At 44.9% G+C, this 27427-nt stretch overlaps 1 protein-coding gene across 1 annotated transcript in view; it reads right to left on the bottom strand.

The window, feature by feature from the left end:
- The window catches only part of SIRT2 (sirtuin 2), a 29880-nt gene extending 2671 nt beyond the window's left edge, over window positions 1-27209 (bottom strand). The window contains exons 1-15 of the mRNA XM_069945076.1: window positions 27148-27209; window positions 20355-20401; window positions 17923-17962; window positions 16498-16608; window positions 14743-14784; window positions 13549-13655; window positions 13008-13064; window positions 10397-10465; window positions 10190-10319; window positions 8937-8996; window positions 8456-8511; window positions 6472-6548; window positions 5925-5976; window positions 5775-5842; window positions 4544-4610 (exon numbers count right to left, since the gene is read on the bottom strand). Of these exons, the coding sequence (XP_069801177.1) occupies window positions 4544-4610; window positions 5775-5842; window positions 5925-5976; window positions 6472-6548; window positions 8456-8511; window positions 8937-8996; window positions 10190-10319; window positions 10397-10465; window positions 13008-13064; window positions 13549-13655; window positions 14743-14784; window positions 16498-16608; window positions 17923-17962; window positions 20355-20401; window positions 27148-27157 (993 nt within the window). The 5' untranslated portion in view covers window positions 27158-27209. The remainder of the gene's footprint in view (window positions 1-4543; window positions 4611-5774; window positions 5843-5924; window positions 5977-6471; window positions 6549-8455; window positions 8512-8936; window positions 8997-10189; window positions 10320-10396; window positions 10466-13007; window positions 13065-13548; window positions 13656-14742; window positions 14785-16497; window positions 16609-17922; window positions 17963-20354; window positions 20402-27147) is intronic.
- Window positions 27210-27427: the final 218 nt, after the last annotated feature.

Below are 27427 nucleotides of genomic sequence, written 5' to 3'. Positions count from 1 at the left end.
GGGTAAAACTGACTTGTTATACATGTTCCTCAAGTGGTTACGATTAAAACGATATATAACATGTATAACTTATATTGTATCTGATGGCCTGTAAAAAATTCAAACCATTGTTAACAAATATACGTTCCTTAAAATCGCTCCATTCCCAGGCTTATAGCGCTTTTATCCTTTGGTCTATGGGGCTGTGTCAGGTGCCATTTTTTGCGCCATGATGCGTTCTTTCTATCGGTACCTTGATTGCGCATATGCGACTTTGATTTGATGCGACCAAAAATGCGCAATTTTTCACTTTGGGATTTTTTTACGCTGACGCCGTTTACCGTGCGCGATCAGGAATTTGATTAATTAATAGTTCGGGCGATTACGCACGCGGCGATAGCAAACATGTTTATTTCTTTATTTACTTTTATTTAAAACCTGGGAAAAGGGGGCTGATTCAGACTTTTATAAGGGGAGGGGGCTTTTTACTACACTTATACTAGAAGCCCCCTGGGGTTAGGGTTATTCCCCCCTGGGGTTAGGGTTATTCCCCCCACGGGTCAGGGTTATTCCTCCTGGGGTCAGGGTTATTCCCCCTGGGGTTAGGGTTATCCCCCCTGGGGTTAGGGTTATCCCCCCTGGGGTTAGGGTTATTCCCCCCTGGGGTTAGGGCTATTCCCCCCTGGGGTTAGGGTTATTCCCCCCTGGGGTTAGGGTTATTCCCCCCTGGGGTTAGGGTTCTTCCCCCCCCTGGGGTTAGGGTTCTTCCCCCCCCTGGGGTTAGGGTTATTCCCCCCTGGGGTTAGGGTTATTCCCCCTGGGGTTAGGGTTATTCCCCCCCTGGGGTTAGGGTTATTCCCCCCCTGGGGGACTTCTAGTATATACACTTTGATCTCTCATTGAGATCTTTGCTGTATAGTTATACATCAAAGATCAATGAGATCGGCACTCGTTTGCTTTCGGCTGCCCAGTTGTCCCAGAGGAGCAATCTCCCCCACAACTTTGACAGCTGCCTACGATTACCTTATTAGCGGGCACGGCGATCGGACCGTGCCCGCTAATAGCCGCGGTCCCGGGCTACACGCGGCACCCGGGATCGCAGCGGTTCAGAGCAGGGTCGCTGCGCGGCCCCGCTCTGAACGCCTCCTACGGACATATGACGTACGGGTTAAAAATCTCAGGTCTTCCTGTACTTATCAGCTGCTGTATGTCCTGTCTTCTCACCAGTCTTACACAGTGCTCTCTGCTGCCACCTCTGTCTATGTCAGGAACTGTCCACAGCAGTAGAGGTTTTCTATGAGGATTTGCTGCTGCTCTGGACAGTTCCTGACATGGACAGAAGAGGCGGTAGAGAGCACTCTGTAAGACTGGAAAGAATACACCACTTTCTGCAAGACATACAGCAGCTGATAAATACTGGAAAATGTAGGATTTTTAAACAGAAGTAATCTACAAATCTGTATAACTTTCACACCTGTTGATTTAAAAACTTATAATCTCCGGCGTACCCCTTTAACTGCAAAGAATCATTTCCAATGCTGGAGTAGTCACATTACAGAATGCCCCATTTCAAGAGGTAGCGATGGCAGAAACCATGACAGTATTCATGGTTAGGTGCTTCCCAATAGCTAATGGCACTGAAAGTTATAACAGATGTAAATATGGGTTGATATATATATATACATACACACACAGTGGTACCTTGGTTTAAGAGCGTTTTGGGTTAAGAGCTCACAGTTCTTCAAAATTGTGACTTGGTTTAAGAGCATTGCTTTGGTTTAAGAGCTCCCTGTACTGGGTGGGAGGACGCGTTGGGGAGCTGCATGGTCTGCATAGAGCGCAAATCCACTTCAGGCTGGGGCTGCTATACTATGCCCACATCTGCCCTGCTCATTCCTTCATGCTCCCTGCAGTCTCTGGTCAGTCATGATTGGTTCATGCTGAACACACACCCCTTCCCCATAGCTGTCATGTGACCACACAGACCTCTGACAGCAGCCCTGCCTCTCTATTCTAGCCTGTTGTACTACACTACTGCATTATGGGGATCTGCAGTTCCATCCTGTATTCATAATATAAAAATCATTATTTTGGGGTGTGGATGCGGATTAACACTATACAATGAGAAAACTCTTCGTTTAAAACTCTTTGCAGAAACTGCAGGGGAAAAAGTGATGTTGCAGTTCTATAAGCCACGTATGGAAAATTCCATGTTGTGTCAATAGCAACAAGGATTCGACTTGTACCCGTACTAAACGCCCTTGTGTTATGCAGGTTGTGTAGAATTGGTGCGTGTGAAGTTAGCGAGATGTGCAATTTGTTTGGGGGAGGGGGATTTTTTTTTACTGTGTTATTTTTATCACATTGACACATTCCGGCATTTACCAGGAAGTTGCACGCACACATTGCAGCTTGTCATCCAGAACACCTACAAGAAGGCAGCGCTTTAAGACATGCTGCAACCACCGGATTATCTGCCAGTAAACACATAGAATGATGGGGGTCGTGTTTACATGTGTAGTGGTCGATATGGTTATATATATTAATAACCACGATGCAGCGCCCTGAATTATAGAGCCTTATGAAGAGGATCGTCCACAAACAAAGACAGCTCATATTTATTAGGGAAAGTCATCTTATAACACACACACACTATGCTGGGACCTACGCTCTGCCAAAGCAACAGACAGGCTCTTGTTCTTTTGTTGCCAGGAAAGCTCTAACCCTTCAGCTTCTCCTGAGTAGTATAGGGGAAAGGAGACACTGTTGTTCCATCTCTCTCTCTCTAATCAATGTATATAGATAGATAGATACTGTATTTACAGTGCAAAGCAGAAGTAGATAAAGCCAGGTAGGGGTTGATAATACAAGCCAGGGGCGGGTACACTTGGTTCGGAAATGCAATGCATGCTGGGAGATGTTTGAATCTGGGGCTAGAAGCATCTTAGACAAGTGGTAAAGGTGTCAAACAATCGGTGGGGGATCAGTGAGTGCACCTATATGCTTTTTGTGCATGTTATTTTTTTCATGGAATCACTGGAATTCCCCTTTAGGCGTTACAGTCTCTGTTTAATAAACAAAAAACCTTTGACATGTCACACAGACATATAAGAATTTGTAGTCAGCCTAGGTCTCAAAGCTAAGTCAGTCTTGTTGCAGGAGAAGGAGGGCCCTATTCCACCGGACGATTATCGTTTGCATAATCGTTAATGTTTAAGGATCTCAAACGACCGCTATTGCAAAAGACCTGAAAACGTTCACTCATTTCCATGGAACGATAATTGTTACTTATGATCGTAATTGCGATCGTTTTTTCTTTGCTATTTATTCGCTATTGCGTTCATATCTTTTGCGAACGCCCGAACGATGTCTTATTCAATGCAAACGATTTGCGAACGTTTTGCGAACGAGCAACGATAAAAATAGGTCCAGGTCTTATAAAGTGATCAACGATTTCTCGTTCGGTCGTTAATCGTTAACTGCATTTCAACCAAACGATTATCGTTTAGATTCGAACGATTTAACGATAATCTGAACGATAATTGTCCGGTGGAATAGGGCCCTAAGGCTACAGAGCTGTTTTTGTTTTTTATGCTCATCTTGCATCCCATCCCTTTCATAATCAAAAGGAAATAAAAGTTAAAAAACAAGTTATACGCATTCCAAAAGTATACCAATAAATATTAATAAAGACTAAAATGATCAAACTATGCACTGCAAATAGAACACAGGTTACTTTTTTTTTTTTAAACATAGATAACAGACCTTCTCACGCCACCTTGTGGCTGAATACTGAATTATGTATGTGGCTGGTGTATATATATATATATATATATATATATATATATATATATAATATATATATATATATATATATATATATATATATATATATATATATGTTTGGACATATTGTACTTTAGCTATATATACACCAGCCAGACCACTGCTTTTAGAGTAGAGTGGTGGCTGGTAACCTAGACAATGAGTTGTCAACAATGGGAGGAAAAGAGTAGCATATCAGGAGAAGGAGACAAGTTTGCTGTCATAATGCATTTGAAAAATTATTTAGGGTACCTTTCCATATTATGTATTGCAGCGGATTTCACGCTTCCTTCTGTACTTAAAAGACTGTTTTCCCACCTCACCCCCCCTTATCATTATCAAGGCAAAGCCATCTACAGCAGAGAGAAGCAGAGTGAAGACGGGTTTACACTGCCCTTTGTAGCATATAGAGGGGGGATGAGTAAGCAGGAAGGGGAGACAAATAGCCTGTGAACTGTGCAGACTTTGTGGCCACAGAAAACGCTGGATTCACATGTTAGACTGCTCAGTGCTGGTCTGGAAATTTATGAAGTACAGTGAGGTTATTTTCTGTTTGTATTTAGTGTAGTGAGGCAGTGCATTTTAACCAGAGAACATTACCCGAAATATCCCTACTTTCTAGATTCACTCTATAGAGAATAAGAATCCACCACTAAACCACAGATCAGGAGTATGTAAAGTGTTTACAAAACTCTATGGATGTATTGTACACTTCATTCACAATAAAAGCTACACGTACCTTCCATCCTAAGAAGTCAGCTAAAGCCAGGCAACCATCATCGCAATTTCCAAGCCAGGCCACGTCTCTTTAGAGAAACACATTCAGCAATTAGAGAGACAAGGATACATAGACAGGGAATGTCAGACATACTCAGAACAGAGGGGGGTGTATTTTGAGATAATTTGTACATAAGCATTCCTCTAAGGCTGCTATAGGTTCAACCCATAGGCCTTCAGAGAAACTGTATACAAAGGAGTTTGGTAAGTGTTGACCTGCAGTTACCATGTCAGGTAGCTATAACCTTAACGCCTCCTTCACTTATGCGGTAAATTTATCTGGATTTCTTACCAGGACATCCAGATACAAATCAGGAATACGGGAAAATAACTCTGGAAAATATAGGACATGGCCTGTTTTTATCCGGCACGCATGCCCCATAGAATCCTGTGGAGGCATCCGGAATTCTGGACAGCTCCAGATGCATATCCGGAATCTGTCTGGAATTCCAGATACAATGCATGGCAGCCCTGGCCAGCTTCAGCACCCGAGCAAGTGCCGCCAGGTGCTGACTCTGGCCCTTTAACTGTACACGCTAATCAGGAGCCCATACAGTTAAATGCTGAGGGGCTGGGAGCCATTGTCTCCCAAACCTGTCAATCACTCTTGTGGCCAGAAGTAGCACCATATCTCCACCACAAGGGGGTACTAATCACCCCCTACCCTTCCCCCTTCAGCGTTGCATAAGTGACATCACTCATGCTCATACAGCGCCAGAAGAGCGAGGCTGGAGGGGAGCACCACTGCAGTCTGCCTCAGGTGAGTATGATTTTTTTCTCTCCTCTGTTTGTATGGCCAAGAAACCCAGATGTTTTCTGTAGCCTCTTGATCAGAGTTTTCTAACTGTAAAAATGGCTACGAACATGTGAAGGGGAGCCTTGGGTTAGCGTCTGGGTGCTGTGCCCCCCCGCCCCCCCCCCAAAAAAAAAAAAAAGCAAGGAGAAGCCCTGAGCTAAGCGCTACTCTCCCCATCCCTCTCCCTGATGCAGAAGACAGAGTCTATAGTCAGTCTATGGAGCCCATCTTCTGCCGCAAGGAGCGAGACAGGAAAAGAGGCCCTAAGCTAAGCTCTTCTCTCCGCTTGTTCTGGCAATCGGTGGTAGTCCCACACCCAGACCCCCACTATTCTTATAATGTGTCAAATAGCACTTTAAGGACAAATATATGAATAATAACCAAAATGCTGTATTACCTGTAAGCTTTCTCTGAGTCAAAGTCCATGCCACCTCCCAAACCAAGGAGTCCAAAAAAAGAGTCTCCCTGTGGTGTCAGATCAGAGATTGTTAAGAAACTAAATACAATTAAAAGTCCTGAAGAAGATGTCATTTTATTGTGTTCATACCTCTCCAGTCTTTTCTTTGTTGATAAGAAGACGGGGTGTTTTACTAGGAACCCTGGAAACACAAATGATCTGTTACTTCTGATTCTGGATTTTTTTTCTTTCCAGCAACCCCAGGTCCTATGGATGTAATTTACTTCCATTTGAAAATCTCCAGTCTTCCAGTACTTATCAGCTGCTGCATGTCCTGCAAGAAGTGGTGTATTCTCTCCAGTCTGACACACGGCTCTCTGCTGCCACCTCTGTCCATGTCAGGAACTGTCCAGAGCAGTAGCAAATCCCCATAGAAAACCTCTCCTGCTCTGGACAGCTCCTGACACAGACAGAGGTGGCAGCAGAGAGCACAGTGTCAGACTGGAAATAATACTCCACTTCCTGTAGCTGATAAGTACCGGAAAAGCTTTTTTCTTTTTTTCTTTTTTTAAACAGAAGTAATTTACAAAACTGTATAACTTTCTGATACCAGTTAATTTTAAAACAATTATTCTTAACTGGAAAGCTCCTTGAATTACACTACTAAATACATATGCAAAGATAAAACAGTACTTACTTGCCAACAAGTGAGGCAAATGGCTGGACCTGGAGAGACGTTCCCATCACAATAAGGAGATCAACTTTTTGGAAATCCTAAGAGACAAGGAAAACAATGGGCACATGTCAGTAACTGAGAAGTTAGCACAGTCATATCTAGTCATGTATAATTTTTCTAATACACAGGTATTGACACTGTTACATTCTGATAAGTTAGTACAACAGTAATCACACAAGGGGTTATATGTGAAAACCATGGCTGCTATTTTCCAGAAATGTAAAAAAATAAAAAAAAAATAAAAAAAATAAATAAACAGCAACCAAAACGTCCTTTTTACGCCCAGTGTGTCCAGTGCCAGAGGTCACACATGCTCAGTAGCTTAGTCCCTTTGCCCCAATAATCTTGATGAGCATTGGAATAAGTGCACAATAGTATAAGCTGCCAATTACTCAACGTACCGTATTTTCGTATAAGCTGACTGGGCGTATAAGATGACCCATGACTTTTAAGCAGATTGTCAGGGGTTCGCCTTATACACCGGAAAATGTTAACCCCTGCCTGACCGCAGCCCTGCCGTGGTCAGACAGGGGTTATCTGCAGCTAAATAAAAAAAAACACAAAAACATTTAACTCACCTGCATCCGTGCGCCCCTCCTGTACTGTTTCCGGTGCAGGCAGTGTGACGTACACCGCCTGCACTGGAGATTGCCGAACCTCTCCCGGGCAGCCGAGCGTCTCATTGGAGAGGCTCGGAGACGCTCGGCTGCCGGGAGAGCTTTGGGAAAATGAGAGAGGCTTCAGGAACTTCCGGCACCTCTCGCATTCTCCAGAAGCTCTCCCGGCAGCAGAGTGTCTCTGGGCCTCTCCGATGAGACGCTTGGCTGCCCGGGAGAGGTTCGGGGATCTCAAGTCTCCGGCAGTGTACGTCACACTGCTTGCGCCAGGAACAGTATGGGAGGCGCGCGGATGCCGGGAAAGGGCCCCAGGTGAGTTAACTGTTTTTTTTTTTTTTATAGTGGTCGCCCCATACAGTGGGGATGCGGCCGTTTTTGAGCTCCCCCCCCACCGAATGGGGCGACCATACCAGTCGTATAAGACAACCACCGACTTCTAAGAAAATTTTTGGGGGTTAAAAAGTCGTCTTATATGCCAGAAAATACGGTACATGGCGTGGCTGCTCCTGACTGGCAATGGGCACAGTAGGTGGTTCTCCTGAGATGGAATCAAGTACTCAAGTATAAATACCATCAAGATCTAGACACATTGTTTAATCTTTCATAGCAGATAATAATTACTTTCTGGGACAATGTGCTTATGACCTGTGTGTGCATACTGGTAGGTTAATTATAGAGATGAGCAAATTTTTTAAAAGATTCGTTCAGCAGGTTTGCAAAATTTGTTTGAGTTTGTCTGAATTGAAACTTAAACGAACAGCACTAAAACAGCTAAACAATGGAAGGCTGTGTGGCTGTTTTAGTGCAGTTCAAAAAATTTGCTTATCTATACTTTACTGTTCGCGCTCCCCCAAGTGTCCTCCTTCTTCAGGCCGTGCAGCCACCGAAATCCTGTTCAGTCAATCACTGACTGAAACGAGACAGCATCACTCTTGTCTTGAGAGTGACAGCCCGCTCAGACAATCACTGGACGTGCCACTGTCCCATCCCTGTCAGTGATTGGTTGAAAGGGATTTTGGTGGCTGGAGAAACTGGAGTCCCGGAGGAGGACACTAGGAAGCACATACAGGTGAGAAAACCATATATTTTTTGTTTTTTAGATGTTTGGCCGCCATCTTTCGAAACTTATTCCAAACTTATTCCAAGTTTTGCAAAATGTTTGGTTCAGAACGAATCTGTTTGGGAAGTTCGATTCGCTCATCTCTATCTAATTATCAATTGAGGGGAGGGGGGTGAAGGGGGGAGTTGTGGCATTTACTATAGAACATGCAGGTAATGTAAACATTTTCTCACTTTGCACGTTACCATACTTTTAACTATTTACTTACAGATTTTAAGGCAGAGAAGAATCGGGAAGGCAAGCTTTCGCCAAAAAACACAATATCTGGAAGAAGCAAATATTATCATTACTATCTCCACAAGTCCATATCGTAGTGTTAAGTCCGACCAAGTGTACAGAAACATTGCTGTGTACGTCATGCTAAAAGGCTGGGCTTAAAGCGAATGTACCATCAGGTACATTCACTTTAACATGAACCACGGATAGATCCGCATCATAGAGGGGTGGGGGATTCCATCCGCCGGCCCGCCTCCAGTGCTTCAGCCCCGGCCTGTTACCCGTGGATAGAACGGCGATAGAACGGGAACCAGGTCGCGGTTCAAAAAATGGACCGCGGCACCGGCGGGTCCCCATATTGGACTGGTTCAGTGGATCAGTATGTGCACCAATGCATCATTCACTGTAAAACCACCACATATGAAGTCTCCAGGTAATTATGGTGATAATGCTTTGCATAGGTAATGTCTTACCTGGTTTAACCAAGCTATTACACGTCTCACATTTTGGGATCAGATCAGAGAAGATTTTTTCTAAAAGAAAGAACTGAAATCATTATCATATGACAATCACAGCTTCAAAATAGTGTATATGTATATAAACAATATAAAAAACATATAAAATAAAGTGAGAACATGTTTGACACTGGCTTTCCAAGGTGATATTGAGCAGAAATGAAAGAATCATCATCAGCAGCAGCATCACAGCAAGGAAGGGAAATCACTGCTAAACTGCTGCTGAATGGAGAGGGAAGCCTTGATTTACCTTTCAGGAACAGTAACAATAGTCTAAAAGAGGAAGACATGTTTTCAGACTGTAGGTGCACAAACCACAGGGTTCTCTCTCCTTCTTTCCTGTACACAGCACCAGCTAAGCCCCGCCCCCACTACCTTATAGGGAAGTTAGACACCTAGTGGTTAAGATATTAAAACTTTTAAAGAGTAAAGATGAGCGTGACTCAAGCATGCTCGCTTGGCATTTAAATAGCTGTGTCTGACGAAGTTTGATGCAGCCCTATGGAGTTCGGGAAAACATGGATACAGCCATAGGCTGTATCCATGTTTTCCAGGAGTCCCTAAGGCATCAAGCAAAACTCTAAGAGGCACATAAGATAACATATACTCCAGTTAAAGTTTTTTTTTTTTTTTTAAATCAACTGGTTTTAAAAAGTTATACAGATTTGTTATTTACTTCTATTTTAAAATCTCCAGTCTTATAGCACTTATCAGCTGCTGTATGTCCTGCAGGAAGAGGTGTATTTTTTCAGTTTGACACAGTGCTCTCTGCTGCCACCTCTGTCCATGTCAGGAACTGTCCACAGCAGATTTTCAAACAGAAGACATTTACATATCTATATATCTTTTTGACACCAGTTGATCTAAAAGAATTTTTTTTTTGCTGGATAACCCCTTTAAAGGGGTTATTCAGCGCTACAAAAACATGGCCACTTTTCCCCCTACTGTTGTCTCCAGTTCAGGTGCGGTTTGCAATTAAGCTCCATTTACTTCAATGGAGTGGAGTTTGAAACAAGAGAGGGGGAAAAGCGGCCAAGTTATTGTAGCGTTGGATTACCCCTTTAACACCTACAACTGTCACTCTCCATGTGGTGCAGAGAAATGCAGAATAGTTATAAATTATTTTTGGCGGTAACATGAAGCATGTTTGGTTTCTCAGCATGATGCATGGAAAACAGGAGAAATATGATGAGTGCTGATAAATATATTACCTTTCATCCAAGAAAGTGGATATTCAGCTCTACAGAAAGTTCCAACGCAGTGAGAGGTGTGGAAAGTTCCATGAGCCTCAACCAAGTCATCAGAGGTCAGACCGGCCACTCTCTCCAATGTGTCAATGTTCTTTGTAATGAGAAAACTATTGTTATGACCATGACGGACAGGTAGTGAGCGGAGCGATGTAAGGGCAGCTGTATTACCTGAGTGTAGCAGCGGAGCAGCAGGCCCTTCTCTTTCATTAGCCGCATAAAATAATGGCAAACAGTCGGCTGGAAGAGAAGATTACATCTTGGTAAGGCTGGGTTCACACTACGTTTTTGCAGTTCATTTTTTTCATCCGTTTTTTTGCAAAAAAAAAGGTGAAAAACAGATGGAAAAAACGGATGCATGTGTGTGCATCCGTTTTAATCTGTTTTTTCATTGAATTCCGTTATTAAAAAAAACTAATCCGTTTTTTTAACGTACACAAAAACGTAGACCTTATTTTTGTGAACGTTAAAAAAAAAACGAGCTGTTTTGACCAGTTTTTTTTATAATGGAATTCAGTGGAAAAACGGATCAAAACGGATGCACAAACATGAATCCGTTTTTTCCATCCGTTTTTTTTTGCAAAAAACAGATGAAAAAAAACAAATTGCAAAAAAGGACCATAAGGGAAATGAATGAAATGTTGTTCACATTCAGAGGCTGCAGCACATACACACCATGTCTTCCTGTAAGCAGATACAAGCGTATTGTCTATGTAATAATCAGTAACATAACATAAATAACATAACATAACATAAATGATGGTGATCTACTGTCAGATAAACAAAAGTGATTTAAAGAGGTATTCCGCTCAAAATATGTAGTGATATGTTGCTGATCATGGGGAAAAAATAAACGGCCTTCCAATACTGTTCCCCATTCCCCGGAGATCTTCCTACAAAGGGAGATGTTCCCGCATCCACTTTCGAGACCAATCAGTCTGGGAGTGAAAGCCCACTCAGCCAATCACTGGCCACAGTGCTGCATTGTCTAAGTCAGTGATTGGCTTAGCAAACTGTCACTCCCCCAGGCGAGTCCATCTCGGATCGTCTCAGCCGGGACTCAAAGATGCCGTTAAAAAAACGCTTGGGAGTGTGGACAGGTAAAAATTGTCTGTTTATTATGTTATCCTCACGGGCGGCAACATATCAAAAGTTATTTTTGAGCGGAATACCCCTTTAAGGTCAGCAAACTAAGGCCCCATTCACATGTCCGTAATGCTCGCACGTCTGCAACTATGGACAAGATTAGGGACGTGTACCCGTAACGTCCGCATTTGCATGGACCTATTGGTTTAAATGGGTGGTCAAGGTCACAGTAACAACTGTGTGTATGGGCCCAAAGAAATCAATAAGTCAACATTAGAACTTAATCAATGGAAATATATCCTCTATCATGCTGATTGATTCTGAAAATTAACTGTGAATTCATCACTGAAGCCTCTTCATTGTTTGTCCCCAGGAAAATGCAGTTGGCCCCATTCAATTCCATGGGAGCTGAGCTGCATTCAATCTGAATGGACACTACACAACGTATAAGGCGGTCTGCCTTCATCTCTTTTTACTTAGTATACTGGAATTGTGGCTCTGTAAATCTGTGTATGTAAAAAGACCCTTAGTCATCAATAAAAAAAAACCCTTTAACACATGTAACATTATGCTAGTATAGCCATAGCAATGAATTCTATGCAGGCAAGAAATAATTACTAAAATACAGAAGTGATGGCAGACAGATCTTTAAACAATGAGTCATCCATGGGCAGCTTCACTTAAAGGGGTACTCCGGGCGGGGGTTATTTTTAGGGCATGGCCAGGGAAGGGGTGGAAATAAAGGCCGCCTGTCACTTACCTACCTGGTTCCAGTGCTGGGTCCCAGATCGCACCGCCCTGTTCTCCCGTCCCGATGCCACTTCCTGGTCTGAGCTGCGGCTTGAGACGTGACGTCTCAAGGCAGTTAAGCCATTCAGCGGCCGAGGCGGGGCTCCGCTACGACCGCTAAATCGCTGAGCTGCCTTGAGACGTCACTTCTCAAGCCGCAGCTCAAACCAAGAAGCGGCAGCGGGACGGGAGAACAGGGCGGTGCGATCAGGACCCGGCACTGGAACCGGGTAGGTAAGTGACCGGCGGCCTCTATTCCCCGGCCATATAATAAGAAAAACATATGACAAAAACCAGCCCGGAGTTCCCCTTTAGGCCCCTATTACACGGGGTGACATAGAGGAGCAAACGAGCACTGTCAGCGCTCGTTTGCTCCTCGCTCCCTGCTGCCGCGGGTAAATGCAGGGGAGGCCGCGGGGAGCTGTAGGAGGGGCTGCCAGGGTGATCGCTAGAATGTCTGGGTAGCACATATAGGATAGCAGTGGTCTCCTGCCGCCGTTCCTATTCCACGGTGTGACAGCGGCAGATCGCTGCTATCACAGTCGTTTGTCTTTTAACATGTTGAAAGACAGACGACAGCAACGATCAGCCGACATCGTTCATGTCGGCTGATCGTTGCCTTCTAGGGCCTTTACATTCTGCCAAATCAGATACGGACTGGCAGGTGTGGTGAATCTGGGTCATATTCCTGGGCATAAACTCATCATACCTACATTACTATTTACCTTCTATATACTGAATTAGCTGTTATTTTAGTTGTGGCATCTATGTGTCCAGTATAGAAGGGATATTATAAGAGATGGAACTGAGAGAAGAAATAACACCCTGAGGTATAGTTCCAGTTGTACCACATAGTAGACGGACTGACTTATCTTCTGTAGCTCACTGACCATATACATGGACTAACCTTGAACTGTCCGGGGTATAGCTCTCTAGCCAGAGCAAAGAATGGTTCTGGATTTTGCTGCAAGAAACAAAAAAAAAAAAGAAAGAAAGAAGTCACAAAAGTAATTTTCCACCATTGCCTTTACAGCAATCCTTGTAAATATGGTCTATTATTGGGGTCACAGAGCGGGCTCCTATACTTTAGACCAGGGGTAGGGAACCTTGGCTCTCCAGCTGTTCCAAAACTACAACTCCCATCATGCCTGGACAGCCAAAGCTAAAGCTCTATACCAGGCATGATGGGAATTGTAGTTTACCAACAGCTAGAAGGCTGAAGTTTTCTGATTTAGACTGGTGTCTGCCCTGTATGCACCTACCCCTATTTCTGCAGTAAGTGCCCTTATACCACAGTAAAGTAGAAAAGCAATTTATAGGAAAGTATCCAGCCTGTATCCACCAGCCTTTCTATGCGATCAGTACATTATTATATACGTTACCATATATTTAGTATATAACAGTACACACACTATGAACAAATGTTCATTCACATTTGTTAGTGTTACCTTAAAGAATCCAACTTCAAAAATGGCCTCTGGATACGGCAGGTTGTATTTCTGTAGATTAGAGTACAATCCGCTACCTGGAGAACGGAAATCAGGGATTCCAGCCGCTACAGAAAGGTTAGAGGGATAAATTAAAGACGCTGCACAAACAGGTGTCCTATAAATTGTCAGCACTACTACATCTTCAGCTAAAACTTGGGAACTTACGTTCATTAAAAGGGATAAAAGAGTTTATAAATCAACTAGTTTCAAAACGTCATTCAAGTTTGTGAATTACTTTTATAAAAAAAAAAAAAAAATCTCAGGTCTTCCAGTACTTATCATCTGCTGTATGTCCTGCATGATGTGGTGTATTCTTTGCAGTCTGACACAGTGCTCTCTGCTGCCACCCCTGTTTATGTCAGGAAATGTCGGGAGCAGGAGCAGCAAATCCCCATAGAAAAACCTCTCTTGTTGATGACAGTTCCTGACATGGAGAGCGGTGGCAGCAGAGAGCACTGTGTCAGACTGGAAAGAATACACCACATCCTGCAGGACATTCAGCAGCTGATAAGTACTGAAAGACTGGAGATTTTTAAATAGAAATAAATAACACACCTGTATACTTTTCTAAAACCAGTTGATTTGAAAACTATTTATTTTCTCCAAAGAATCCCTTTTAGGGTCTGTTCACACGTACAGACTCGCTGCGTATTTATAGCTGTGAGTTTCCTGCACATAAATTCACAACGATACTGATTGCTATCAAGCCAATGTATGTGTATTCTCGCTGCGTGTTTGGTGCGATTTTTACATGCGAGTTTTGATTTTCACATGATTTTCACAGGCGAGTTCAACACCACAAAAAACTGCGAGTTCTGTGCGAGTTTTACGCAGCGAGTCTGTACGTGTGAACAGACCCTAATGGTTTATTAGACATAGACATGGGCCCTTCTTTGGTCAACTATACTGACTATAGAGACTATTCTTTACTTGTAAATGTAAAATGTTGGTCCGCTTCTGGCCTCACTGCTGCCCGTACATCACTTCCAAATGATTTTATCATTTTATCAATGGAACCTTTATAGTATACACATCCATGACTTTTTTCTCCAAAGTAAAGTATTACAAACATGGTGACCATTCATAGTCTGTAGATTTTGTTACATGAGCAGGTGAACAGAAAGGGCACAAGAAATATACAAATATACTCACATGTTGAGATTCCCGCTCCAACCATAAACACCACATTCTTACCTTGAACATAGGTAGAACATAAGGATTAGAAAATGTAATGGAAAGACTCAGGCTATGTTCACACTGAGGAATAGGTGAGGAATTTCAAGCTCATTCTGCGCTTAATTTTATGTGTATTCCGCATGAAATTCTGCCTGTAAAATATGTGCAGAGCAATGTCCCATTGTGGTCAATGAGATTTCCGCTCTGTTGTTCACATTGCAGAATTTACATGTGGAATGTTTCATATAATGGCATGGGAACAAAGCAGAATCCCTATACACTGTACAATTAAAATATCCACAACAATGAGGGAATCGTACAATAAAGGGATCCCCCGGGCCTGCAACACCATGAACAATACAGCTCACAAACACGTGGCGACCCATAATGCCCTACGCGTTACACCCCAACAGGAACTTCCACTTCCTGTTGAGACGTAATGCGTAGGGCATTATGGGTCGCCAGGTGTTTGCTCCTCTCCCTGCTGAAATGGTGATATAAGCGCTTATTCTTGTGCTCACATTTGCTAAATACACTTTTTGCACCAGCTCACTTTGCTTACTTATTTATATTTATATGGTTTATTATATGGTACTTCATACACCATGGGTGCTCGATTGATATAGTGTTTCACTTTGTTATTTAGCACATGGCACGTTATGTGTTATAACAGGAGGGTTTGTGGGCTGTATTGTTCATGCTGTTGCAGGCCGGCCCGATCCCTTTATTGTACGGTTCCCTCATTGTTGTGAATATTTTAATTGTTTTTAACAGTGTATAGGGATTCTGGTTTGTTTCCATGTCATTATATGGACTTTTTTTTGTTTTGCATTATAATGAACCTTTGACCCCTCCCCTGGAAGTATCAAAACGCATACTTATGTGATCCCTGCTAACCACGGCCGACGCCATCTTGTTTCGATAACAACTCACAGAGGAAGGCTGGCCTAACTATTTAGTTAAGCCCCCCTCTGCTACATTGTCAGATGACTCAAAGCTTGCTCAGCTCCAACTGGCTAAGTAAGCTGTCAGTCATCGGACACTCTTCAGCCCCCTCTGCTACGTCAGCAGGTGACTCACAGCTTGCTCAGCTCCAACTGGCTGATCAAGCTGTCAGTCATCTGACGTTCCCAGCCGAACAAATGAAAGAAAAGAAAAACGGATACTGTGGACCAAAGCTCCGGGGACCCGTGAATGGCAAGAAATTCGAACCCAGGACCCAAGAGTGAAGCTGAGTGTAGAAAAGGTGTTTGACATAGTTTTTTTAAAATAGCGCCGGAGTTGTCCTTTAAAGCAAATGTACCAGCAGTACATTTTCTGTTTTTACCATGAATGGACCGACGCCTGCTGCGGTCCTTCTTTGAACCGTGGCCCAGTTCCCGCGCACATCGCCTGTCTATTACCAGGCACCGGCCGGAAGCACTGGAGGCGAGCCTGCCCGCCCCCAGTGGGAGGAAACCCCCGCCGTCTATGACGCGTCTACATTATAATCCCGGGCTGGTGCACGGGAGCCAAGCCGCGGTTAAAAAATAGCGAATGTGCCACTGGCGTCAGTCTATTTACCACAGAAAAGCGATTTACCACTGGTACATTTGCTTTAAACCTTACAGTGATCCCAAATAAGTAGTTGGGGTGGAAAGTATTCCTCTGCAGTATAGAAAAATATCCATAATAATTTTTCTATACAGGCTTCCTAATCTGTCACATTTCAGTATATATGACTTGACCTACATTTATCACTTAGCAGGAACCTTCCTACACCTTCCAGGCTCAGTTCGTCGAGGACTTTCTCCGGGGTTCCAATGCCCAGGGTACGGCTGAAGAGATCACGGAGGAAATCCACTGGAAAATAAAAATAAGGACGTATAATATAGAACAAAATAAGTGACAAAGGGGCATATTTATCAAAACTGGATCAGAATGGGGGTCGCATGCATTATGGTCATAGCATCTGAATTTCCGCGTGAAGGTTTAAGGTCACCACTGATCTGGCAGCGACCGTCATGACAGGTACAATTTCAGATAATAAGGCACCACCTGGCAAATTGGCAGGTTCACATTACACTGTGTCCTGGTGCCATTTACAGCTATTGGCCCATGTTACCCTTCCAGCATAAGTTTGGAAAGTTTTTCCAACTGTATCAACTACTTTTTTTTGTATGGTATAAGTTTGTTATATATGGGATACTATGGGTGGTATATGACGTGGGATGATAAACCTGTGCCATACATGGAGGTTTTTCATTCAATACATACAGGGAGAGATTACAACACAAGGCAATGTGAAAGTTCAGTCCCTTGCACCACTGAGGAGGAGGAAGGGTGAGGACAGAGATCATGTGGGAAAATAAGGCCTTATTAGGGGAGAAGTCCAGCTAAAATTTTTATTAAAGTATTGTATTGCCCCCCAAAAGTTAGACAAGTCACCAATATACACTTTTTATGGGAAATGCTTATAAAGTGCTTTTTTCCCTGCACTTACTACTGCATCAAGGCTTCACCTCCTGGATAACATGTTGATGTCACTTCCTGGATAACATGGTGATGTCACTTCCTGGATAACATGGTGATGTCATGACCCGACTCCCAGAGCTGTGGGGGCTGTGGCTGCTGGAAAGGATGATGGCAGGGGGACACTGAGGGACACAGGGCACTGGAGGGACACTGAGCATCCCTCTGCCATCATCTTCTCCAGCAGCCACAGCCCGCACAGCTCTGGGAGTCAGGTCACGACATCACCATGTTATCCATGAAGTGACATCACCATGTTATCCAGGAAGTGACATCACCATGTTATCCAGGAAGTGACATCACCATGTTATCCAGGAAGTGACATCACCATGTTATCCAGGAAGTGACATCACCATGTTATCCAGGAAGTGACATCACCATGTTATCCAGGAAGTGACATCACCATGTTATCCAGGAAGTGACATCACCATGTTATCCAGGAAGTGACATCACCATGTTATCCAGGAAGTGACGCCTTGATGCAGTAGTAAGTACAGGGAAAAAAGCACTTTATAAGCATTTTCCGTAATAAGTGTATATTGGTAATTTGTATAACTTTTGGGAGGCAATACAATACTTTAGTAAAAATTTTCGCTGGACTTCTCCTTTAAACATACAACTGGGATCCTGACACGAATCTCTTACTTTCTGATGCGCCGCTGTTTCCTTCACTGGAGTCAGAATCCTAGAAAAGAAAGAACTTGTTACATCTGAACAGCCTTATGTCATTTGCAGAAGCCAACTTCATAAAGTGAAGGTTTTAATGCATTTTTGTGCTTCCCAAGATTTCATTTTTTTTAAAGTAAAAATACATATAGTATTTTTTGCTTTATAAGATGCACTTAACTATATGACACACCCCTGGTTTAGATGGAAAAAAACTGGAAAAAGATATTTCATGCTAATTAAACTTCCCTAGTGGTCAAAGGCAGTGAAGGGGTCAAAGTGTTTTGAAATGAAAGGGCCACTTTAACACTCTCTATGACAGTACATTATATCGACACACACACACACACACACACACAGGTCTGCAGCATTATAAAATACCCAGCTCTGCTACATCACACAGACCCAGCTCTGCTTCATCATACACACAGCTCGGCAGCATGCACAATACACACCCAGCTCTGCTACATCATACAGACCCAGCTCTGCTACATCATAAACACCCAGCTCTGCTACATCATACACACCCAGCTCTGCTACATCATACACACCCAGCTCTGCTACATCATACACACCCAGCTCTGCTACATCATACACACCCAGCTCTGCTACATCATACAGACCCAGCTCTGCTACATCATACACACCCAGCCCTGCTACATCATACACACCCAGCTCTGCTACATCATACAGACCCAGCTCTGCTACATCATACACACCCAGCTCTGCTACATCATACACACCCAGCCCTGCTACATCATACACACCCAGCTCTGCTACATCATACACAACCAGCTCTGCTACATCATACACACCCAGCTCTGCTACATCATACACACCCAGCCCTGCTACATCATACACACCCAGCTCTGCTACATCATACACACCCAGCTCTGCTACATCATACAGACCCAGCCCTGCTACATCATACACACCCAGCCCTGCTACATCATACACACCCAGCTCTGCTACATCATACACACCCAGCTCTGCTACATCATACAGACCCAGCCCTGCTACATCATACACACCCAGCCCTGCTACATCATACACACCCAGCTCTGCTACATCATACACACCCAGCTCTGCTACATCATACACACCCAGCTCTGCTACATCATACACACCCAGCTCTGCTACATCATACACACAGCTCTGGAGCATGCACAATACACACCCAGTCCTGATACACCATGCACACAGTTCTGCAGCATAAACAAAACACAACCAGCTCTGCTACATCACCCAGACCCAGCTCTGCTACATCATACACACCCAGCTCTGCTACATCATACACACCCAGCTCTGCTACATCATACACACCCAGCTCTGCTACATCATACACACCCAGCTCTGCTACATCATACACACCCAGCTCTGCTACATCATACACACCCAGCTCTGCTACATCATACACACCCAGCCCTGCTACATCATACACACCCAGCTCTGCTACATCATACACACCCAGCTCTGCTACATCATACACACCCAGCTCTGCTACATCATACACACCCAGCTCTGCTACATCATACACACCCAGCTCTGCTACATCATACACACCCAGCTCTGCTACATCATACAGACCCAGCCCTGCTACATCATACACACCCAGCTCTGCTACATCATACACACCCAGCTCTGCTACATCATACACACCCAGCTCTGCTACATCATACACACCCAGCTCTGCTACATCATACACACCCAGCTCTGCTACATCATACACACAGCTCTGGAGCATGCACAATACACACCCAGTCCTGATACACCATGCACACAGTTCTGCAGCATAAACAAAACACAACCAGCTCTGCTACATCACCCAGACCCAGCTCTGCTACATCATACACACCCAGCTCTGCTACATCATACACACCCAGCTCTGCTACATCATACACACCCAGCCTTGCTACATCATACACACCCAGCTCTGCCACATCATACACACCCAGCCCTGCTACATCATACACACCCAGCTCTACTACATCATATACACCTGTCTCTACTACATCAAACACACAGCTCTGCAGCATGCACAATACACACCCAGCCTTGATACACCATGCACACAGCTCTGCAGCATAAACACAACCAGCTCTGCTACATCATCTAGACCCAGCTTTGCTACATCATACACACCCAGCTCTACTACATCAAACACCCAGCTCTGCAGCATGCACAATACACACCCAGCCCTGCTACATCATACAGACCCAGCTCTGCTACATAAACATACCCACAGGCACACACAGTGCTGTAACAGTGTATAGACACACACATCACCATACACAAATAGCTCTGCTACATACAGACACACAAACAAATTTTAATACGGATAATTTTGTGTGTGGAAGGTGAAATGGGATGCCGCAAATAAAGATCGAAATGAAACTCTTTATTCTACTTACCTCTGAATCTTCCGACGCTGTGGGAGGTTCCTTGACGTCTTTTGCTTCTACATCCAGAAATAATAATAATAATAATAATGTTAGTACATTGCTTGTAAACCGGAATATATGTCAGCTCTGATATGTACTTCTGCTTATAACTTTCCATTTTTTGCAGCTACATCTACAATATACAGACAGGTAGGAGGGACGCTGGTTGTAAGTAACAAGAGTTGCGCTGGAATCTCACTTTATCTGTACTGGTCATATATTACCATGAGAGGGCCGAAGCGCCATGCCAAATGGAAACCGGTCCAAGTGACCACCCTATGTCTAAAGTAGCATCAGGAACCAGTCACTCTGGTATAAACCAGTCCTGCTGGGCAGGGGGACACACAGCAGCACTCATGTCATTCTGGCATAAACCAGTCCTGCTGGGCAGGGGGACACACAGCAGCACTCATGTCATTCTGGCATAAACCAGTCCTGCTGGGCAGGGGGACACACAGCAAAAATATACAGCTTGCTACACTATAACTGGCATAAACCAGTCCTGCTGGGTAGGGGGACACAGCAGCACTCATGTCATTTTAGCATAAACCAGTCCTGCTGGGCAGGGGGACACAGCAGCACTCATGTCATTTTAGCATAAACCAGTCCTGTTGGGCGGGGGCGGGACGGGACGGACACAGCAACAATATACAGCTTGCTACAATATAATTGTACAATGATTGATCCTTGTGTATCAGATGACCTTACTAATACAATGAGTATGATTGGTGGAACTTGTTTTGCCGCTTACTGATATATGCTATACCTACCACTCAAGCGTTCGATATATTAACCCTTAGAGCAGTACCCCCATGCGACGAGATGCTCCAGCCGAGTACCCCCAAGGAAGCCATCCATTAATAACATTGCCCAGGGTAGATTTACGTGTACGTTTCACAGCAAAATCCACTGCGATACTCTGTACTGTTATGGCCTATGTATCTGCATTCTCACAGAGGATTTTCAATCTGCTGCGAGAATGTAGTCACAGCCTATTTACCTAATTAGCTGTCGGCCCTTAACAGATCCTGCTTACCTGCCTGTACTTCCACCTGCTTCTCTGGCTCCCAGCTCACTGACAGCCCGCTCATCCAATCAGTGGTTACAGTGGGACAGTGCACTGATTGGCTGAGCCTGCAGTCAGTGAACCGGTTGCCAGAGAAGCAAGTTGGATATAACCCACAGAGATGGATATGTCCCCCTGCAGCCAGATACCTCTCCCCATGTAGTCAGATACTTCCCTCTATGTAGCCAGATACCTCCCCCCCATGTAGTCAAGAGGCCTTCTTCTATGTAGTCAGATACTTTCCCCCCATGTAGCCAGATACTTCCCTCTATGTAGCCAGATACCTCTCCCCATGTAGTCAGATACCTCCCCCCATGTAGTCAAGAGGCCTTCTATGTAGCCAGATACCTCCCCTATGTAGCCAGATACCTCCTAATATGTAGCAAGATATCTCCCTATGAAGCCAAATACCTCCCCCAATGTAGCCAGATACCTCTCCCCCATGCAGTCAGATACTTCCCCCCCCATGTAGTCAGATACCTCCCCCATGTAGTCAGATACCTCCCCTTATGTAGTCAGATACTTCCCCCCCCATGTAGTCAGATACCTCCCCCATGTAGTCAGATACCTCCCCCATGTAGTCAGATACCTCCCCCATGTAGTCAGATACTTTCCCCCATGTAGCCAGATACCTCCCCCATGTAGCCAGATACCTCCCCCCATGTAGCCAGATACCTCTTTCCATGTAGCCAGACACCTCCCCATGTAGTCAAATACCTAACCCCATGTAGTCATATACTTTCCCCCATGTAGCCAGATACCTCTCCCCATGTAGTCAGATACCTCCCCCATGTAGCCAGATATCTCCCCATGTAGCCAGATACCTCCCCCATGTAGTCAGATACCTCCCCCATGTAGTCTGATACCTCCCCCATGTAGTCTGATACCTCCCCCATGTAGTCAGATACCTCCCTCATGTAGTCAGATACCTCCATGTAGTCAGATACCTCCCTCATGTAGTCAGATACCTCCCTCATGTAGTCTGATACCTCCCTCATGTAGTCTGATACCTCCATGTAGTCAGATACCTCCCTCATGTAGTCAGATACCTCCCTCATGTAGTCATATACTTTCCCCCATGTAGTCTGATACCTCCCCCATGTAGCCAGATACCTCCCCATGTAGCCAGATACTTTCCCCCATGTAGCCAGATACCTCTCCCATGTAGCCAGATACCTCCCCCATGTAGCCAGATACCTCCCCCCATGTAGCCAGATACCTCTTTCCATGTAGCCAGACACCTCCCCATGTAGTCAGATACCTAACCCCATGTAGCCATATACTTTCCCCCATGTAGCCAGATACCTCTCCCCATGTAGTCAGATACCTCCCTCATGTAGTCAGATACCTCCCTCATGTAGTCAGATACCTCCCCCATGTAGTCAGATACCTCCCTCATGTAGTCATATACTTTCCCCCATGTAGTCTGATACTTCCCCCATGTAGCCAGATACCTCCCTCCATGTAGCCAGATACCTCCCCCATGTAGCCAGATACTTTCCCCCATGTAGCCAGATACCTCCCCCATGTAGCCAGATACCTCCCCCATGTAGCCAGATACCTCCCCCATGTAGCCAGATACTTTCCCCCATGTAGCCAGATACCTCCCCCATGTAGCCAGATACCTCCCCCATGTAGCCAGATACCTCCCCCATGTAGCCAGATACCTCCCCCATGTAGCCAGATACCTTCCCCCATGTAGCCAGATACCTCCCCCCATGTAGTCAGATACCTCCCCCTATGTAGCCAGATACCTACCCCCTTGCAGTCAGACATCTTCCCATGAAGTTAAGATACCTCCTTCTATAGCCAGATACCTCCCCATGTAGCCAGACATCACTTTTCCTTTGCGTCTCCATCTGGCCCAGACCACCATGATGAGTTCTCGCAGCTACAATTTACCTCTTGCCAGAGAACCTGCCAGACATCTTAGGCGTCACAGTTTTCCTTTACCTTCCCTCCCTTTTTCCTACCTATAGGCTCCCATACAGTAATAATTCTGCTGTTTGGTGTCATGCGCTGTAAAGTGAGTAGGTGTGTGGGTTATGGGGGTAGAGAGGAGGTGGAACAGAGGTAATGATGGGGGTAGGGAGGAGATGATGTAGTGGTGCGCCGGGTTACCCCGCCGGGGGCTTCTGCTGCAGTGGTTTGTGGACCGGGAGATCGGGCACCCCACTTCCACAGGCAGCAGCGTCAGTCGTAGGACGTGGGGGGCCCCATCTCTTGGTCCACATTCCAATGCAGGAGCTCCGGGCGGGGTAGCCTTGCGCACCACTACCCCCTCACAACTGACTGACTCTGAAACCCTGCCGGTGCGGCCGCCTGCGGAGACATCAGACTGCCGCCGCCGCATCTCCTCTCCGCCGGGTCACCGCAGGCAGCCTGTTCGGGATTCGTCCCCAGGATCCCGCATATCCTCCTGCAGACCCTCGGCTGGACGCTGCAACCCGATCCGGCAGCCTCATGCTCTTCCCCCGCAGGCGGCCAGACCAGCAGGGCCTCAGAGAGACAGTCAGTTGCGAGGTCTGTGATCTGTGATCTCCGACTTCATCCTTCCCCCAGCAGCCTCACCAAGTCCCGTACCCCACAGAACACTGGTGGGAATGCTGGGGGAAGGATGAGCAGCGGCGGAGATAGGTGCCGGGACACTACTGGGTGATAGCAGTGTCCCGGCACCCAAAACTATTTTTTCCCCCCACCTCCCGGCGTACCCCCTCAGCCTGCGGCGTGTACCCCCTGGGGTACGCGTACCGCAGGTTGAGAAACACTGCCTTAGAGGACCCGGCCAATTTAAATTTTTGCGTTTTCAGTTTTTCCTCCTTGTGCTTAAAAGGCCATAGCACTTGCATTTTTCCACCTAGAAACCCACACGAGCCCTTATTTTTTGCGCCACTAATTGTACTTTGCAATGACAGACTGAATTTTTTCATACAGTACACTGCGAAACCAGGAAAAAATTCAATGTGTGGTGAAGTTGAAAAAAAAACAAACACATTTTGTTTATTTGGGGGGTATTTGTTTTTACACCGTTCGCCCTGGGGTAAAACTGACTTGTTATATATGTTCCTCAAATCCTTACGATTACTATGATATGTAACATGTATAACTTTTATATTATGTGATGGCCTGTAAAAAATTTAAACCATTGTTAACAAATATACGTTCCTTTTATCCTTTGGTCTATGGGTCTGTGTCAGGTGTCATTTTTTGCGCCATGATGTGATCTTTCTATCGGTACCTTGATTGCACATATACAACTTTCTGATCACTTTTTATTACAATTTTTCTGGATTTGATGCAACCAAAAATGCGCAATTTTACACTTTGGGATTTTTTGGCGCTTACGCCGTTTACAGTGCGAGATCAGGAATAGGATAAATAATTTGGCCGATTACGCCTGCGGCGATAGCAAACATGTTTATTTATTTGTTTATTTTTATTTATAACCTGGGAAAAGGGGGTGATTCAGACTATAATTAGGGGAGGGGGCTTTTTATTATTAATGATACTTTTCTTTGTACTTTTATACTTATACTAGAAGCCCCCCTGAGGTTAGGGTTATTCCCCCTGGGGGACTTCTAGTATAAGTACTCTGATCTCTCATACAGATCTATGCTGCATAGATATGCAGCACAGATCGATGAGATAGGCACATTGATTGCTTCCGGCTGCAGCAGCCGGAAGCAATCGAGTGCCATTACGGCGCTGACCCTGGACGGGGTAAGATGTGTGGATCGCTCCTTCAGGACAATGTCCCGGAGGAGCAATTCTCCCCACTAGACACCTAATAGCCGCGGTCCCGGACTACGAGTGGCACCCAGGACTGTGGCGGTTCAGAGCGCGGCCCCGCTCTGAACCCGTGGAGGCAGCTCTGGACGTACGGGTAGTTCCAGGGTCGCCTAGGGGTTAAAGGGGTTGTCCGGCGATAAAAAATTATTCACAGAATAACACACATTACAAAGTTATACAACTTTGTAATGTATGTTATGTCTGTGAATGGCCCCCTTCCCCGTGTTTCCCCCCACCCACGCTAGACCCGGAAGTGTGGTGCATTATACTCACCGCATGTCGTGTCGTCCACGGTCTCCGATCGTTAGCAGTGACGTCTTCTTCGTGAGTCCGGCGAATCTTCCCGAGTGCCGGCCGCCCTCTGCAGCGTCATCCGAAGCTCAGCCGCGATTGGCTGAGCATAACTGTGCTCAGCCAATCGCGGCTGAGCGGCTGATGACGCGGCCACGTCATCAGCTGCTCAGCCGCGATTGGCTGAGCACAGTTATGCTCAGCCAATCGCGGCTGAGCTTCGGATGACGCTGCAGAGGGCGGCCGGCACTCGGGAAGATCCGCTGGCCTCCCGAAGAAGACGTCACTGCTGAGGATCGGAGACCGTGGTCGGCACGTGACAGGTATGTATAGCGCACCACACTTTCGGGTACACGGGTGGGGGTGGTGGGACACGGGGAAGGGGGCCATTCACAGACATAACATACATTACAAAGTTGTATAACTTTGTAATGTGTGTTATTCTGTGAATAATTTTTTATCGCCGGACAACCCCTTTAAGCATAATATATTATAAATAATAATAATAAAAATAATAATAAATAAGCATACAGATACATGCAGACTTGTGTATATTTATACATGTTCAGCTCTCAGTATCCTTATTTTTCTTATTCTGTGTGGATTTCTACTTTTAAAGGGGTTGTTCACAAAAAGAAACTCTTTCAAATGAACTGGTGCCAGAAAGTGCCAGAGATTAGTAATGTAGACTGGTGTCAGATTTGTAATTTACCTGTACTCAAAAATCTCCAGTCTTCCAGTACTTATCAGCTGCTGTGTGTCCTGCAGGAAGTGGTGTATTCTTTCCAGTCTGACACAGTGCTCTCTGCTGCCACCTCTGTCCATGTCAGGAACTGTCCAGAGCAGGAGAACTTTTCTATGGGGATTTGCTACTGCTCTGGACAGTTCCTGACATGGACAGAGGTGGCAGCAGAGAGCACTGTGTCAGTCTGGATGTAATACACCACTTCCTGCAGGACATACAGCAGTTGATAAGTACTGGAAGGCTGGAGATTTTTAAATAGAAGTAAATTACAAATCTATATAACTTTCTGACACCAGTTAATCCGAAAGAAAATGATCTTCGCCAGAGTACCTCTTTAACGGTAAGGATCCAAAACAAAGAGATTGATATACATTTATTCTAAAATTCTGAGCATATATATATATATATATATATATATATATATATATATATATATATTATACATATGGTAAAGACCATAAAATAGTATATATATATATATATATACCATAAAGTTATAGTCCCTATGTCTGTATATATATACATATATATATACACACACAGACATATGGACTATAACTGTATGGTATATATACATATATATATATATATATATATATATATATATATATATATATACATACCATAAAGTTATAGTCCATATGTCTTGTGTGTGTGTATATATATATATATATCATAACGTTATAGTCCCTATGTCTGTGTGTGTATATGTATACAGGCACAGACATATGGACTATAACTTTATGGTCTCTGCTGTTCCTATCACATTGCCCTGTATATACCGCTGCCCCCTGTATGTATACACCACTGCCTCCAGGTGACCCCTGCACACAGTGACAAGATGTCAGGAGACCCCGTACTCTGCGCTGTACCTGCAGCCATGTAGACTCCCTGCAGCTTCCGACTCTGGAAGAGAACGGTGGATCAGCTGACCAAAGAAAGCCCCGCCCCTGCACGAACCACATGAGCTGCAAAGGGAGACGATCCTGATTGGCTGAGTAGTGTGATTGGCAGATGGCTCGTGCAATAAGGGTGGACGCACGCTGTGTGTATGTGTGCCGCGACTTCATTACACACATTACCCCCAACCACATAAAGAAGCCAATAGTGCAACTCCCAGCGCCGCTGCCTGTCCGGGCATGCTGGGAGTGG

Source organism: Dendropsophus ebraccatus, chromosome 11 (genome assembly GCF_027789765.1).
Source record: "Dendropsophus ebraccatus isolate aDenEbr1 chromosome 11, aDenEbr1.pat, whole genome shotgun sequence".
NCBI classification, from domain to species: Eukaryota; Metazoa; Chordata; class Amphibia; order Anura; family Hylidae; genus Dendropsophus; species Dendropsophus ebraccatus.
Note: the sequence above shows the minus strand (reverse complement) of the source record. Positions and strands in the feature narration are given on the sequence as shown.